General features: G+C 44.0%; 1 protein-coding gene across 3 annotated transcripts; it reads left to right on the top strand.

Moving 5' to 3' along the window:
- On the top strand, nt 1–13198 carry bsg (basigin). Of its 3 annotated transcripts, none has more exons than XM_063201405.1 (8): nt 1–236; nt 5801–5978; nt 7148–7236; nt 7869–8005; nt 8229–8502; nt 10797–10809; nt 11017–11091; nt 11833–13198. In XM_063201405.1, the coding sequence occupies exons 1-7, from the start codon at nt 173–175 to the stop codon at nt 11075–11077; spliced, it is 816 nt and encodes a 271-aa protein (XP_063057475.1). In that variant the 5' UTR covers nt 1–172; the 3' UTR covers nt 11078–11091; nt 11833–13198. The 3 variants fall into 3 exon arrangements, with proteins under 3 accessions (XP_063057475.1, XP_063057473.1, XP_063057474.1); XM_063201403.1 differs by having other exon boundaries at nt 10785–10809; XM_063201404.1 differs by having other exon boundaries at nt 10785–10809; nt 11017–11103.
- Nucleotides 13199–14202: the final 1004 nt, after the last annotated feature.

The raw sequence follows: 14202 nt of genomic DNA, 5'->3' as shown, positions 1-14202 counted from the left end.
CGGGCTCACGGCAACGCACGAGGAACAAATAGAGGACGCTCGACTGCGGTCAACCCCAGTGTCACCAAGACCTGCTAGCCGTCGAACATTTCGAATTCATCCGTTTGGAAGGGGTTCGGGGTTGGGTATATAACATCCTTCACCAAGACGACACTTAATTAGGAAAGCCAAAATGAGGTTACTGTGGGGGTTTGTAACCCTGTCGTTGTGTGTTTACCACACCGTCGCTGCGACAGGTAACGTATATATTTTCTTCTTTTTGCAATTGCGATGGGTTAACATTGACGACTATTTGGACACATATATGGTGTCCATAACATAATATTTCTTCTCGTTCTGAATGCTTTGTGATATCTATGGTGTTATGTACTATACTAGCCTACGTAGACAACCGTTGTACGAACATGAGTTAGCAATGTCATCGGTTGCTAATTATCCTGATATCGCTAAGCTAGTTAGCGTGAGGACGATAAATATAGGCCACCAAACAACAACACTGGCAATGTTAGTGATTTGAGATCCTACAAAATTCAGCTAAGTTAAACATTTAATTTCAATCGTAGGTAGCCAAACCTCTCATGTTAAAAAAAAAAACGTAAATTAGCTTACAGACCGCAACTGCTTGATGTCCATTTAGTTCACCTACGTACGGTGTTTATGCCTCTGTTGTCGACTGGAGTTGATTAAAAAAACTGTCAGTTGAAAATAATTTCTTTAAAATGGAAACCACCACAATACTAATCACATTTTCTATGTGTAGTTAACGTACGACCAGCGTTCAAATTGATTACCGTGGATATTTCAGTGGAGATCGAAACGAGGTTCTGTTTTAGGGGAACGTCCATTTTGGCGAAGAGGCTAGTTCAAGCCCGCTGACATTTATTAGAGAAATCTGCCTTAACAAATTAGCAAGAGAGGCTACAATGAACCAGTCCGTTGAGTTGGTGTATTCACCATACGAGCTAGTATATATTATGAAATGTCAAAATATGTTGGATGTTGTCGGGTAGTAAAATTACACGAGGGGGTAGTCTAGTCAATCATTGCCACCATCACAGACGTGAGCTCTCCTATCCATATTTCTCCATCTCCTCGCATAAAAACAGGAAAACAGGAGCAACTCGTATAGATGAATGAAATACTATAGTTGTATTTAAATGTTTATATCAAGTACTTAGCGTAATGTGTGGTTTCATCACGTGATTGTAGAGAACTTATTTTGTGCCCTACATTCTGCATGTGTATGTGCATGGGTTTTACTCTAATGGCATCAACCAGGTGGGGATGTTAACTTTCTTGTCTGACTAATGTCAGACATACAAGGGAAACCCCTGGAACATAGAATAAGATGATCGTTCCGTTTGTACTCCACCGTTCACATCAGCTGAGCTGACATGGAAGAACCGGAATAGACCAGTTTGTCATGCCGACAGAAGGATAGCGTGTTATTCATTCAGCCTTGTTGTCACTTGTCTCTGCTAGTGCCCTGTGGTTCTCCTCGCAGCAGTCTATTATTGCAACGAGATGTCATGTCATTATGTAGCATTACATTAATGGAGCAACACACTCACCAATCCCCCCACAATAGACCATGGCTGTGTGCTATGTTTATAATGTTGGAGAGAATGGCGTTGTGAGACAAGTCGATTATGCCCAGCCGTCATCAGTCGCCGAAAGCCCATGGCGTGTCAAGGAGAGCGCAGCAAACTTTATATCCCTGGAACACACAACCAGTTACATAATAGACCATCATCAAAAGTAGTTTGGTGGTCTTGCTTTAGTGGTTGATTTTTGTAAAAAGCCCATGAACTCTGAATTTTGTCTTTGATCAGGAAAAGTGTCGGTGTTTTAAGTTGAACTGCGTCACTTGTTTACACTGTGACTGTTGTCATTCTTGCCATCAGTTTTGATGAATGCCTTTTAATCCTGGTCTAAGCAGCTTTTCACTGTGGGTTAGAAATAGGGTGCTGGTCTGAGTGGTGGTACAGAGTCATCTGTTATTAAAGCAAACCAAGTTTATATGGGAGGTAGAGATTGCACTTAGACCCCGTGTTGGGCAGCAGTTATTCCAATCTCAAATGGAACATCCACTGCCCACTTTCAATGTGCAATGGAAGCATTATATCATTTACTCATTAACCAATTGCTGCTTTGTGATCGGTAGGGTTTAGTGTGGGAACAACATGCTCCTTGCACCTCCATGTAGATGTTTCAGGCCTGTTTATTGCTGGCAGCAATGACTTGGTTCAAGATTGATGGCAAGGAAGAAGGCGCAAGGGCTGACTCTTGCCATGGTTGCCCCAGACAGAATTACATTTAGATTTCCCTCCAGCTCTGTCATGCAGCCCAGGCTTGTTGCCTGCTTTAGAAATTGGGTTGGTGAACACAGTTTTTTTTCCCTCTGCTGGAAATAATCAAGGAGAGTGGGCTTTGAATGATCTGCCACTGTCATGGAGCACCCAAGTTATTTCCTGTACAATTATTATTATTGATTTTTTTTTTTTTTAACAGTTTTTTTTTTCAGGCTAAGTGCAATTGCTTTGATTGTGAGTAGGGAGTAGCCCACGTTCCTGTGCACATATGTGTGCAAAACCCATTGAGCGAGATGTCAGAAGAGGCTGTAGACAATTACTCTCCTTATCTGTACCTCAGAGGAAACGTTTACATTGTTTTAGGCTGATTGTTATTGTCCTCGACTTTGACAGGTCAAACATCAGTGTGCTGTCTGCTTAGCTGAATGGAAATAAATAATTGACTGTTTGGACTCTGACCTAGGCCTAATGGTTTGGTCGCTACACACTTGCAGAAGAACCTGTTTATTTATTATCCTTTCTGAGGAAGCTTCTGAAGTGTTTTCTCTGGTAGCATCAAACATTCTGTACGAGGGAGCGAGCGTGCAGTTCAGTTCTATAATTATTCAGTTTTCTGGCCTGTTCGGCATGAAGGCGACCTTTCACAATAGCAAAGGCCCTCCTTGGCCTTCCTCCTCCTAAAGGGCGAGTGTTATTTACAGCCTGCCATACCGTCAGGGCAACAACTCGTTTCATTTAGCCATGACCAGTCCGCGTACAGTGCACAGCGGCAGAGCCACTCGTGCGCAGAGTGCTCTCACATTGTCCATTCTTCTGTCCGTCCTCTCAGCCAAAACATGAGGGTACACCTTCCCCTTTGTAGAAGAAAAAGAAAATATACAACCTCTTCCACACCCACCTCCACACCCACCCCTCTTACATACTTTTTATTTTTGTCATCCAAACATGAACTAGTTGTTGATCATCTCAGCAGTGTTTGAAACCTTGTCTCAGGGGTTGATCTTTTGTAGGGTGTTTGTTCAGCGTGCTTCCATCTTCGGTGTCCGCCCAGGTTTCTCAGGCCGTGTATTGTTTCAGGTCTGGGCCAGGAGGAACCCTCTTTAGGTGGCTCTATAGGGGGAGGGGCGGGGGGTCTTAAACACAAACACACGTTGTTTTCCGGCTTGAGGTTATTATTTCTCCAGCCCACGGCAGGAGCGCGAAACCCCACGCAACAAGATTCCAAGTGTTATGCTTTTGAACTCTGGACCCTGAGTAGAGGGAGTTTGGGGGGGGGGGGGGGAGTGTTAAAAGGGCTAGTGGGAGTTTATCATATAATACACACAATCAATCACACAAGATCAATGTGAATGGGATCATTCATCAGCTTACTGCGCTGTGTAGAAATGGTCCCATTCACTTCCTCATGATTTCATCTCATTGCTTTCTCATTCTCTTTTTTTTGCCTCCATAATGCCTACCAATGGTTGTGTTGTTTCACAGATTTCATTTTAACACATCTTTTGTTTTTCCTCTTTAATTGACATGGTGTTGAGTATCATTACATGATGCAATAAAACAATCATGGATGTAGTTTCTTTTGGCTTTTATACAAAAAAAATCAAAAGATGACTTACAACCTAATGATGACTCGACACCATTTCTGCTTCTAATGAATGTCTTGTCTGTTTTTCACGCTCTAATAATCTGTTGTTTTTCTTTTTCTTTCCCCCCCTCTGCCTCTCATTTATTTAATTTCCGCCCTTCATCCATTTCATAATCACACCCCTACTTTAAAAAATAAAAAATAAAAAAATGTATTGCACTCCACTCCACTCAACCACACCACACCACACATGTAATGAATGTCCCCGTGTGTTTTGAACGCTCCGGGGTTGCGCTGTGCCACCGCACCGCACCGCACCCCCAGCTGGCTTCATCAAATCGCCCCTGTCGCAGATGAAGCTGATAGGGGACAGTGCCGAGCTGCACTGCGAGGTGATAGGCGATCCCATCCCCGAGGTGCAGTGGTGGTTTGTAGAGGGCGAGGAGCCGTACGAGAACTACTCGCAGCTGTTTGACGGGGCGCGCGAGGAGCGCGTGCAAATCAACGCCACCTACGTCAACCACGCCACCAGCGCCCTTTACCTGTCCAATCTCACGCTCATCGAGTCGGGCACCTACGAGTGCCGCGCCTCGAACGACCCACATCGCAACGACCTGAGGACCACCCCCAAAATCAAGTGGATCCGCTCCCAGGCCAACGTTTTAGTGTTCGACAGTGAGTGCCGGCGAGGGGTGGCTGGCTGGCTGGCCGCGCTAGGGGGAGAGACGTTGCTCCGTACTCTTAGGCCTAGACGTCCTCCAGTCGTCTTCCAGTCGTCCCTCATCCCTGTCAACCCGCCCTCGGCCCTATCCAACCAACCCACCACCCACCCCTCTCCCGATTGGTTCCCAGGCCGCCTCCTCCTCGTAGGAGCTCGGTCTGCCGTAGGCGTCTTCCCCCTCTGTTCCCTACCACACTACCACTAACGGCCCCTCCCTGTAGCTCTAGTGCACTACTTCAACAAGTCTGCCTTTTCCCCCTCTCGTCCTATTAGGAAGCCCTAGGAATGCTAGAGTCTCCTTTTTAACCAACGCTCCCATTTGACAGTAGTGCTCTTCAGATGTTTGTCATGTGATGTGCATTACTTTGAAAGCTACAATGTTGACCAGTTTTTTGAGGGGTGTATTTCATATGATTAGCTAAATGTACATCTTCTACAGGTTGATCTGTCAGATTTAAATCGATTGACTTGAGATTTACATGTACTGTACAGTACTTGCAGTTCTTGTGTACCGGAAACCTGCTTTTTCCTGTAAAGAACACGGCAACTGGACTTATGGCAAAACATAGCCACGGGACTCACAACACTCCCTTGTTCTCTCTCTCTCTCTCTCTCTCTCTCTCTCTCTCTCTCTCTCTCTCTCTCTCTCTCGCTTTCTCTTTCACTCTTTTTGTGTCCCAACAACCCCATTGAAATTTCTCTGGAAAAGAAAAAAAATCTTGCTGTTTCCTCTCGTGTTTTTTGAAGTCACGCTCTGTGTGCCTCTCTGGCTGGCCTGCCACTGCCTGTGTTCATTACACCTTTTCTCCTCATGGTTCGTAGTGTAGTAGACCCTACCCTTATTCCTGCAAGCATTGGACCAGCACATGTCTTGTTATTGTGTCCATTTTGGAGTCTTTTGTGTATTATCTTGGCGTCCTGTCAGCAGCTGCAGAAAGAGATGCACTTTGCCCATTTGTGGTAAATGAAACCTTTTACACATGGTTAGAAGCACCGAGTTGTTTTAAAAAATGTGTAGTGCAGTGACTGTGGTTTCATTCCTGCAAATGACACCGAAGGGTTTTTAAGAGTTGTGCAGGCTTTAATGGTTTCTGTTGCTACTGTCGTTAGTCAAGCTTGACCCTCTCTTCAGTTCACGACTCTAACCTGCTGCTCACACCTTTTCTCCCCGCTTGTATATAGATCCGCAAATCACGGCTACCCCAGGTGATGAGGTATTCCCTGGTAACGAAACCAGTGTAACCCTTGGCTGCAGCATCACCGATGCACCCTCTCCCATCAAGGGCAGCTACTGGACCAAGAATGGAGAGAAGATCAAGAACACTGAGACTGAGGGTGCTGATGCCACCACCGAGTACAGGTAAACATTGCTCAACGCCACATTTGTGTTGCTCCGTCTTTCTTTCTCCCTTTCTCACTTGATACTTCGCTCACTCGATACTTCGATCACTCAGTCACCCGAGATTTGTGTCCCGCTCTTCTATCCCGCCCCTCCCCCACCTCTCGGCCTGTGCAGGCTGGGCTGCCCTAGGGCCCTCCGGCCCATGTCATGGACGCCCACACCATTGTGGCCATTAGTGGCAACGCTGTAGGGTGCACACTGGCACTCAGCCCAGCCTAGCATAGCCTAGCCTAGCATTGCCCACAGTGCCGGCTAGGCCTGAGCCACTGTAAGCTGCACAGGGCTGACGTGCAGCTTTGCCTGTAGCCAGTCCGCCAGCGACAGGGGATAAGCGCCAATAGCCGATCACTCTCACTGACCCGAATTGGCCTATGGAGCTGTGGGAAGCAAATAATGGCTACAGAGCTGGCGGACGAAGGGAGCGGGGAATAGGAAACTTTGTTGTGCGCTGACCGAGGAGGAAAGGAACCACTTAGAAGAATTTGCGAGAAAATGAAATTTAAACGAAAATGTTGGAGAAAAACATTCAAGGGGAAGCAAAAGGGAAGAGGTGTAGTGATTCGTGTCTTTGTAGTCACAGCATTTTTTTTTTGTCACAGTGGGTGGGGTGGGGGGTTAGCTGATATCAGAGACATTTAGTAATTGGAAATGCTATGCAGTTACATATGAATCATCGATCCAAAATTTAAATGAATGGCAATGCTTTTTTTTACAAGATAAGTTTTGGAATTGCATTCAAAAGAAAAGCTTTGTCATTTCAGATAACTTTTTAAGGTGGTTGGTGCCAGGAGGCTGTCTTGACTGTTAATAATTCCATCTCAAATGTGTGTTATTTAATCTATGTTGTTGTTGTTATTATTAATGTCTTGTGTTAAGTCCTGGTTGGAGACCCCAGCTCACTGTCGTATTTTCACTTGGGAGTGCCTGATGTCATCTCCAGCAAAATGACACGATGGCTAGGTATTGCCTATAGGATGAATAGATGTGTAAGATGTGCCAGTAACAGTCTCCATTGCCTTGTCTTTGACTAGCACTCATTCCTGTGCTCAGTCAGCATCCTAGGCTGTGTGGAGTGTTTTGAGTGAAGGCACCTCACAAAAACATGTTTTCATGCTTTTGTTTTCTAGTATTGATAAGATCACCAACACTGCCGGAGGAAAGTATGCTTGCGTCTTTGACACACAGCCCCAATCTATCAAAGAGATTGAAGTAAAAAGTAAGTCTTGGAGCTACCGTTGAAACATTTTGTGAATATGTGAGCAAAGCTTTTTTTTTTCTGCCATAAATGGGATGGGGGGGGGGGGTGTTCTAAAATAAGTAATGCTTTATCCGTGTAAGTAACATGCTTATTAAGGAAGTATGAAGCCTGTTGTGTTAATAGTGGCATCACCCTCACCTTTGAGCTTGTTCGTGATGTTGCAGGCCTCAAAAATGTAGGAAATCTACTGCATGCGCACTGCAACATTGCAATGTATTCTGGTTAGGAATTTCTAACCAGAATGCATTGTAATTCCGTAGTGCGCATGGGCGCTAGGGGTGTAAATAATATCAAAATATATCGATATATCGCAATATATTCTGATGATTGGATCGAATCGCATCGTATCGTGGGGCATTTTTAAGTATCGAAAATAATCGAATCGTTGGCCCCAATAACTTAATAGAAATGGAAAGTAATTGGGAAGATAATCGAATCGCATCGTATCGTGGGCCATTCTTAAGTATCGAAATAATAATCGAATCGTATCGATATTGAATCGTATCGTCATGGAGGCTGTGATTTACACCCCAACGCTTGCGTAGACTTGCGGCATTTCAAACGGGGCCTTTGTCTCTCTCTCTCTCCAGCGCCAACCCACGTGAAGCCCTACAAGGAGTCCGAGCATGGCAACGAGAACGACAAGGGTGTTCTGACCTGCGTGAGCCACGGCTACCCCCTGCCCTTGGACTGGTTCTGGTTCAAGGTTACTGGGGATAGCGAAGTGGTAAGAACCCTTAGCATTGTGTAGTAGCCCATAAGGATTTGTTGGTTTTGTCCTTCCCAAAAAAAAAACTGCACTTGCACCACACTCATGATTTAAAGGTGCCTGACCACATGGGAGGGGGGGGGGTACATTTTGAAGAAAAGAGGTTGATCAAACTTTAATGGCCTAGCTTTTTGGTCAGCTTTTTTTTTTTTAAACCATGTGACCTTTGTCTTCTTGGCAGGCGATCATCAACGGCACGGAGAAGTATGAGATCAAGAGCACGCCGGAGCGCACCATCCTGTACGTGAAGGCCCTGGACATGACCGCCGACATGGGTGACTACGTGTGCAAGGGCGACAACGGGCTGGGCATGGCCACGGGCCAGATCCACCTGCGCGTGCGCAGCCGGCTGGCCGCCCTCTGGCCCTTCCTGGGCATCGTGGCCGAGGTCATCGTGCTCATCGCCGTCATCTTCATCTACGAGAAGAAGAGAAAGCCCGACGAGGTCACCGACGGTAAGCGTCGTCCGCCGCCGCCGTCTGACACAAAAAATGCTGATGACAAGGAAGCCAGCTCACACCCAAAAACTGCCTAAACACAGCTGCTAAAGCTCCCCCTATACCCCGTTCCCCACCCACTCATCTTTAAACAGGAATTCAAGTATACTCCCACCTCCTCAAAGTTAAGAAAGAAAGGACAGCAACACTACTCCTCTTACCCTGAAGTACAAACAGTGCAACCCAAAGTAAAACAGCATAGACAGTGACCCCTACAAAGATCAGAAAGCAAGGACGGCAACCCAACAAATAAACGTTTTCCAAAGATCAGAAAGAAAGGACAGTGACCCTACAAATACACTTCCACCCCCAACCCCAATATCAGACAGCCCAGGATGGTGGACGTTCCCCAAGCTCAGACAGCAAGGACATCATTTCTACAGTTTTGCTCTTCTCATCACCAAGTTCAGTAAGCAAGAGCAGCAACCCAATAAATACACGTTCCCCAAAGATCAGAAAGCAAAGGACAGTGACCCTACATATACACTTCCACCCCTTAACCTCAATTTCAGACAGCAAAGGACAGTGGAGGTTTACTAAATTAACTCGGCAAGGGCTGCAACACAAGAAATACACTTAACCCAAAAAAATCAGACCGCAAAGAGCGTGACCCCAACATTCACTTTCCTCCTCCCATAGCCCATACAACAGCAACAGATATATCAGGTTTCCTAATTAAAGTGTTTTTTTCTCCTCCTGAAATCAACAGTGTGGTTTACTCTTCTCCGTTACCGTTGGCTTTCAGTTGCTCAGCTTTCAACCTTAAATTTGTAAATTGTGACAGATCTTTTTACATCCTTCATTCAGTTGGATTTGTTTGAGTTGAGATTTGAGTTTTATTTTTTTCCTGCTGTAAGTATTTATTTTATGATTTACTCCTTCTTATTCCTGTTCTGTTCGCTGCTGGTTTTACGTTTTGGTAAGTTCTGAACTGCATGCCAGTTTGGAGTGGTTTTTGATGGTAAAGTTTAAGGAGCAAGAAAATAAGACCTTTGACCAAAGATCAGAGTGCCTTGTTTTTATTAAGCGTCTTATAAGACCATACGCCTTCAGTCAGTGCTGAACGCTCACCTCTTTCACTGGTGTGTTACTCCCTTAAGCCAGAAATATCTCTCTCTCCCTCATTGAAAGGTGATATGTATGAGCTATTGATGTGAAACACGAGCATGGCAATTCCGTGGGTGTAACACGCCGCCCAGTGCCAGTGAAAGGGCAAGGAAACATTTTGATATGCGTGTTTGCTAACGCATCACATCGTATCAAAATAAATTCTCATCCAGATTAAGCTTTTGAGGACAAGACCATAATTACATCTCTGAAATTAGTTTCCTTTTTATTATTTATTTTTGTGTGTTTTTTTTTTTTTTTAATTTTTAAATTGCATGTCAGCTCCGCTGCCTCCTCGGGTGCGCATGCTTGTGTCGGCCAGGGGAAATGGCAGCGTCTTCATCTGGCCTTGTGCTTAGGCAGGGCGTGGCCAGGGACTGGGGCTGTCCCACATGACCTCTGAAATGATGTGTCCTTGTCACACGTCCAGCGAGTCAGCCAGCCAGCCAGTCAGTCAGTCAGGCCCTCCCGAATGCTCTGAATGCTTCTCCCACTCACCGCACATCTGCACTTAATTTCTCTTTAACTGCTTGCTTCTCACAATAAGATTCCTTTCATTTTTGTTTGTCTTGTCTGTTTTTATTATATATATATTTGTTTGAATTCTGCTTTGCTTTTTGCATGCAAACACTGATCATCCTTGCAAGGGCTTTCAAGAAATCTTGTGGGTGTGGTGTTAAACAAGCGATCAGTGTTCTCCACAACACTCAAGTGCCTCACGAATCAAAAGTGATGGAAGGAATGGGGAATTTCTCTTCCACACGTCAACTGTTGGTCAGGTCAGCTGACATGGATCAGACTATCTATGTGTACTTTTGAGCGATGTGGAAGGAAATTGTTGGCAAAAATTAAGATTTAAAGCTTTAAATCAAAAGTCCATGTCTCTGCTGCTGGCAAGATTCAGTTGACCCTCACGGAACATGGTGACTGTTCCGGACACAGTTCACTTCAGTGTGACTGACGGATGCAGAGGCTTCCTTAGGATGAGCCAGTCCTCAGTTTCCAGATGCACAGCTCTGTGTGCCTCCTTAATTGTCTGCTTCTTAATCTCACACTCGTGCTCTCTCTCTCCCTCCCTCTCTCCTCCTCCTCCTCCTCCCCTAATGCGTGCCTCTGTGTGGGGGGGAACACAGATGACGACTCAGGATCTGCTCCACTGTAAGTATAATCCACTATTAGCAGTCCTTACAGCCAGTAATCCAGCACTGAACATTTTCCAAGATGTGCGATTTGCGCGCATTAAGACAGTCCAGTGCGATGCATGTGTGGATTTCGGTGCGTGTGTGTGTGTGTGTGTAATATAAAATGTGAGAATTTAAAAGCTGTCTATACATTTCAAATCAACACTCACTTGTGCTTCTACAGGAAGAGCAATTCTGCCACCAACCACAAGGACAAGAATGTCCGGCAAAGGAACTCCAACTGAGCACCACTAGAGAGGTGAGGGCAGAGGTGGGTCTTAAAGGTAGACTGTTGCTGTTTTCAGTAGTTTATTTCCAGAACTTATGCTGGAAATATACACTTTCCACCCATGAATAAGTAGGCATTGTACATATCCACAATTTTGAATGACTAGAGCAGGGCTATTCAAATGGTGGCCCTGGGGCCAGATGCGGCCCTTGGACAGCAAGGTTCTGGCCCCCCACAAGCCCCTTCAAATACAGAATCACTTTTTGGAATTTGGAGATAAAAGTATGGGCTCCGTTATCATGCTGAAACAGGACACAGGATGTTAAAATGCAGGAAATTACATCTAAGAAATGCAAAATTTACTGGGGGAGGACCCCCAGACCCTCCACTTCAATGAAGTCTTCCATATTTTTTTCATTGACCGTCGGCAACCATACATACGTATAGTTCGGCCCCTTTACTGGGAGGAATTTGAAAAAATGGCCCTTGTTGAAATATAATTGAATACCCCTGGACTAGAGATAGACATCTCTGGCCGCAAAACGTGGTGTACTTCAGTCAGACTAGTAACTATTATTAGTTTATTACCTAGTAAATATTAATGAAGCTATCAATGTTTGGGCAGCAAACATTTTGAACGTTTGAAATTATATAGTCTACATTTAAGATATCTGTTTAGGGTCCACTAAAGACCATTGCAACACTTGTTTAAACAATCTTTTTACCCTCATAAAAGGCGGTGGTATAACTTGTCATTTTCCTCTCTTACAGGATTCCTTATGACTACTATACAAGAGTTTTCAAGAGGAGCGTTGAATTGCTGAGTACCACACAATCTAGTGCACAGTGCAATTTTATTTTATTTTTTTAAACCTTTTTGTTTTTGTTCCTTCCACTTTTTTTTGTTTGCTTGAGTGTAAACTTGTAGAGATGATAATTTGGGCTCCTCTAGCTGTTTGTAAAGAAACAAAAGCTATATAATATTTGTGTGTATTACTCCAACCCATTGTGCTGCCAGCGAACCTGTATGAAGGCCTCGGATGGGTGTTTGCATGTTTTGCGGTAATCAAAAGTGTGCTCATACTTGGTGACAAACCATTTGTAAATGTGGGAATGATAAATAGTTGGTTGGTTAATTTCCCCCCTCCCCCATTTTTCCCCTTCCTGGTTTATTAGCTTTCCCCTCGCATCTCTGATTTTTTTTGTGGGAAAGCAGGAAGTGGAAAGGCCTCTGGCTGAAGTCCAGCGTGACGGTATTTGTAACATCTGATGTGCATACTCACTGCACTCATTTTTGAGTCGCGGGCAGAGTAGAGGCCACTCAGTCTCTTTTTTTAATCCATCAGTCATCTCTTCTTTTCCTTCTGTTTTTTTAATTTAAGCCTTAAATACTAGTCCATGACGTTTTATATATGCTCCGTTCACTTGTAGGTGTAATGCTGTTTAATGAAGTGTTAAGTCTTGCACTCACTTTTTAAATGCAATACCCAGAACCACATGCTGCATGTGACTGCACGATTCGAAACTTTTTTTTTTTAGTGACCGAGTGTCCGCGTTGCTTTTTATTTTCTTTCTTTTATGCATATTTTAATTAAGGTTTTAAGTAATTGAGTAACACGTGAAAATACTTTTTCAGTAGACTTTAAAACTTTGCTCTTTGAGTTTACATCCACCGAAGTCTCTCTTGGGAATTCTGTAGATGTGAGGACCAAGATCAAGGAAAGGACCAAGATAAACTAATTGTGCCATTTTCTTTTCACTGTTCTGGGTAGGTGGTGATGAAACGTTTGACCGTACACATACTTTTAACTTTACACTTTATGTTGTATTTTATTCTGGATTGCATCAATGAAATTAGCTTTTGAAAATTAATCTGTTCAATCATTGCAAGGTTTTTTTTTTGTTTGTCCCTCCTTGTACCCGTTCAGAAGCCATACTTTCAATCACCCTTTGAAAAATGCATCTGCGGCTGGGTGTGTATTAATACTTTTTTTTCGTTTTTTAAATCATGGCTACAATGAAGAAACAAAACCCTTAAGAATTGTAATTTATTTTGCGTAAGCAACAGCAAGCAAAGAACTAACACTGTCAAACTGTACTGACTGGCACAGTTTCAATAAACCTATTTGATTGGAAATTTTGCCTTGAGTGTTTGTTTTTTTTCCCCCAACTCTTGTTCTCTTCAATAAAACAGGCTCTGCCCTGGATTTAAGTGGTAAGTGTAGGTCCCATTGTGAATGGATTGTTGTGACACTAGTCAACCAGGCAGGGCAGCATGGCCTGCTTACTCCTTGGTGTGTGTGCTCAGGAATAATCATGGCTCTGTCCTGCCGTTCATGTGCTGCTTACGTGCTGTTATACCACACCAACACATGATTCAGTGACCCTATAATGCTGGAAATGCTGACAAAAGCTTTGGACAAACCACAATATACCTTTTGTTGGGTAGGCCTACAACATGCACGTATGCAACTTTCATGCTGCAAGCTTTAGCCTAATTGCCAACAATCTGCTGTCCATCGATAGGCCTACTGAACACGGCACAACCTGATTTCACACTAGCTTACTAAAGCCCTTCCTTTTCAAACCTCTTACCAAGATCATAAAAGTACTCATAACATGGCTTAAAGACATGAAGGAAGCTCATGAGACTTTTTTTGTTAATTAGTGTTTAATTACAACTGATAAGCATAGGCCTGTTGGCTTTTATCTGTACATTTTAAAGTGAAAAAGGAAGGAAAATGTGAGAAGGCTTAGGGTACTCTTCTCCCCGTAATGTGTCCGTATTGTGTTCTCAAAGCCTAATAAGTTCTGCTTGACCGGACTAAATGGCTAATGTAACAGACAGGGTGGAATTTCCTGATTCCTAGAAGTTCTTAGAGGCAATGAGTGCCACTGGGCAAAAGGGTCATGGTCCCCCAGAGAAAGAGGGACGGAGGGGGCCGGACTTAAAAATGAAATCAATAATTTAAAAAACAAAACAAACAAAAAAACATTGGTAAAGGTGTACTTTTACCTGAAGATTGAGGCCCATTGAGGATGGTCAGGGGGGTAGAATGTAGGTTATCTTTCAGGTTGGTTTATGGTGAGGACAGACAGATCCATATCATGTAGTAGACTGTGCTACAGCCCAGAGAAAGT

This window comes from Engraulis encrasicolus, chromosome 6 (assembly GCF_034702125.1).
Source record: "Engraulis encrasicolus isolate BLACKSEA-1 chromosome 6, IST_EnEncr_1.0, whole genome shotgun sequence".
Lineage (NCBI taxonomy): Eukaryota > Metazoa > Chordata > Actinopteri > Clupeiformes > Engraulidae > Engraulis > Engraulis encrasicolus.
This window is presented reverse-complemented; position numbering and strand designations above follow the sequence as displayed.

What these genes read in the sequence shown, in the direction of transcription:
- bsg (XM_063201403.1), top strand. Translation starts at nt 173, where the DNA reads ATGAGGTTACTGTGGGGGTTTGTAACCCTGTCGTTGTGTGTTTACCAC. An exon ending in TTACTGGGGATAGCGAAGTG is followed by an intron (nt 8,006 to 8,228) that starts GTAAGAACCCTT and finishes TCTTCTTGGCAG; the next exon opens with GCGATCATCAACGGCACGGA. An exon ending in GACTCAGGATCTGCTCCACT is followed by an intron (nt 10,810 to 11,016) that starts GTAAGTATAATC and finishes GTGCTTCTACAG; the next exon opens with GAAGAGCAATTCTGCCACCA.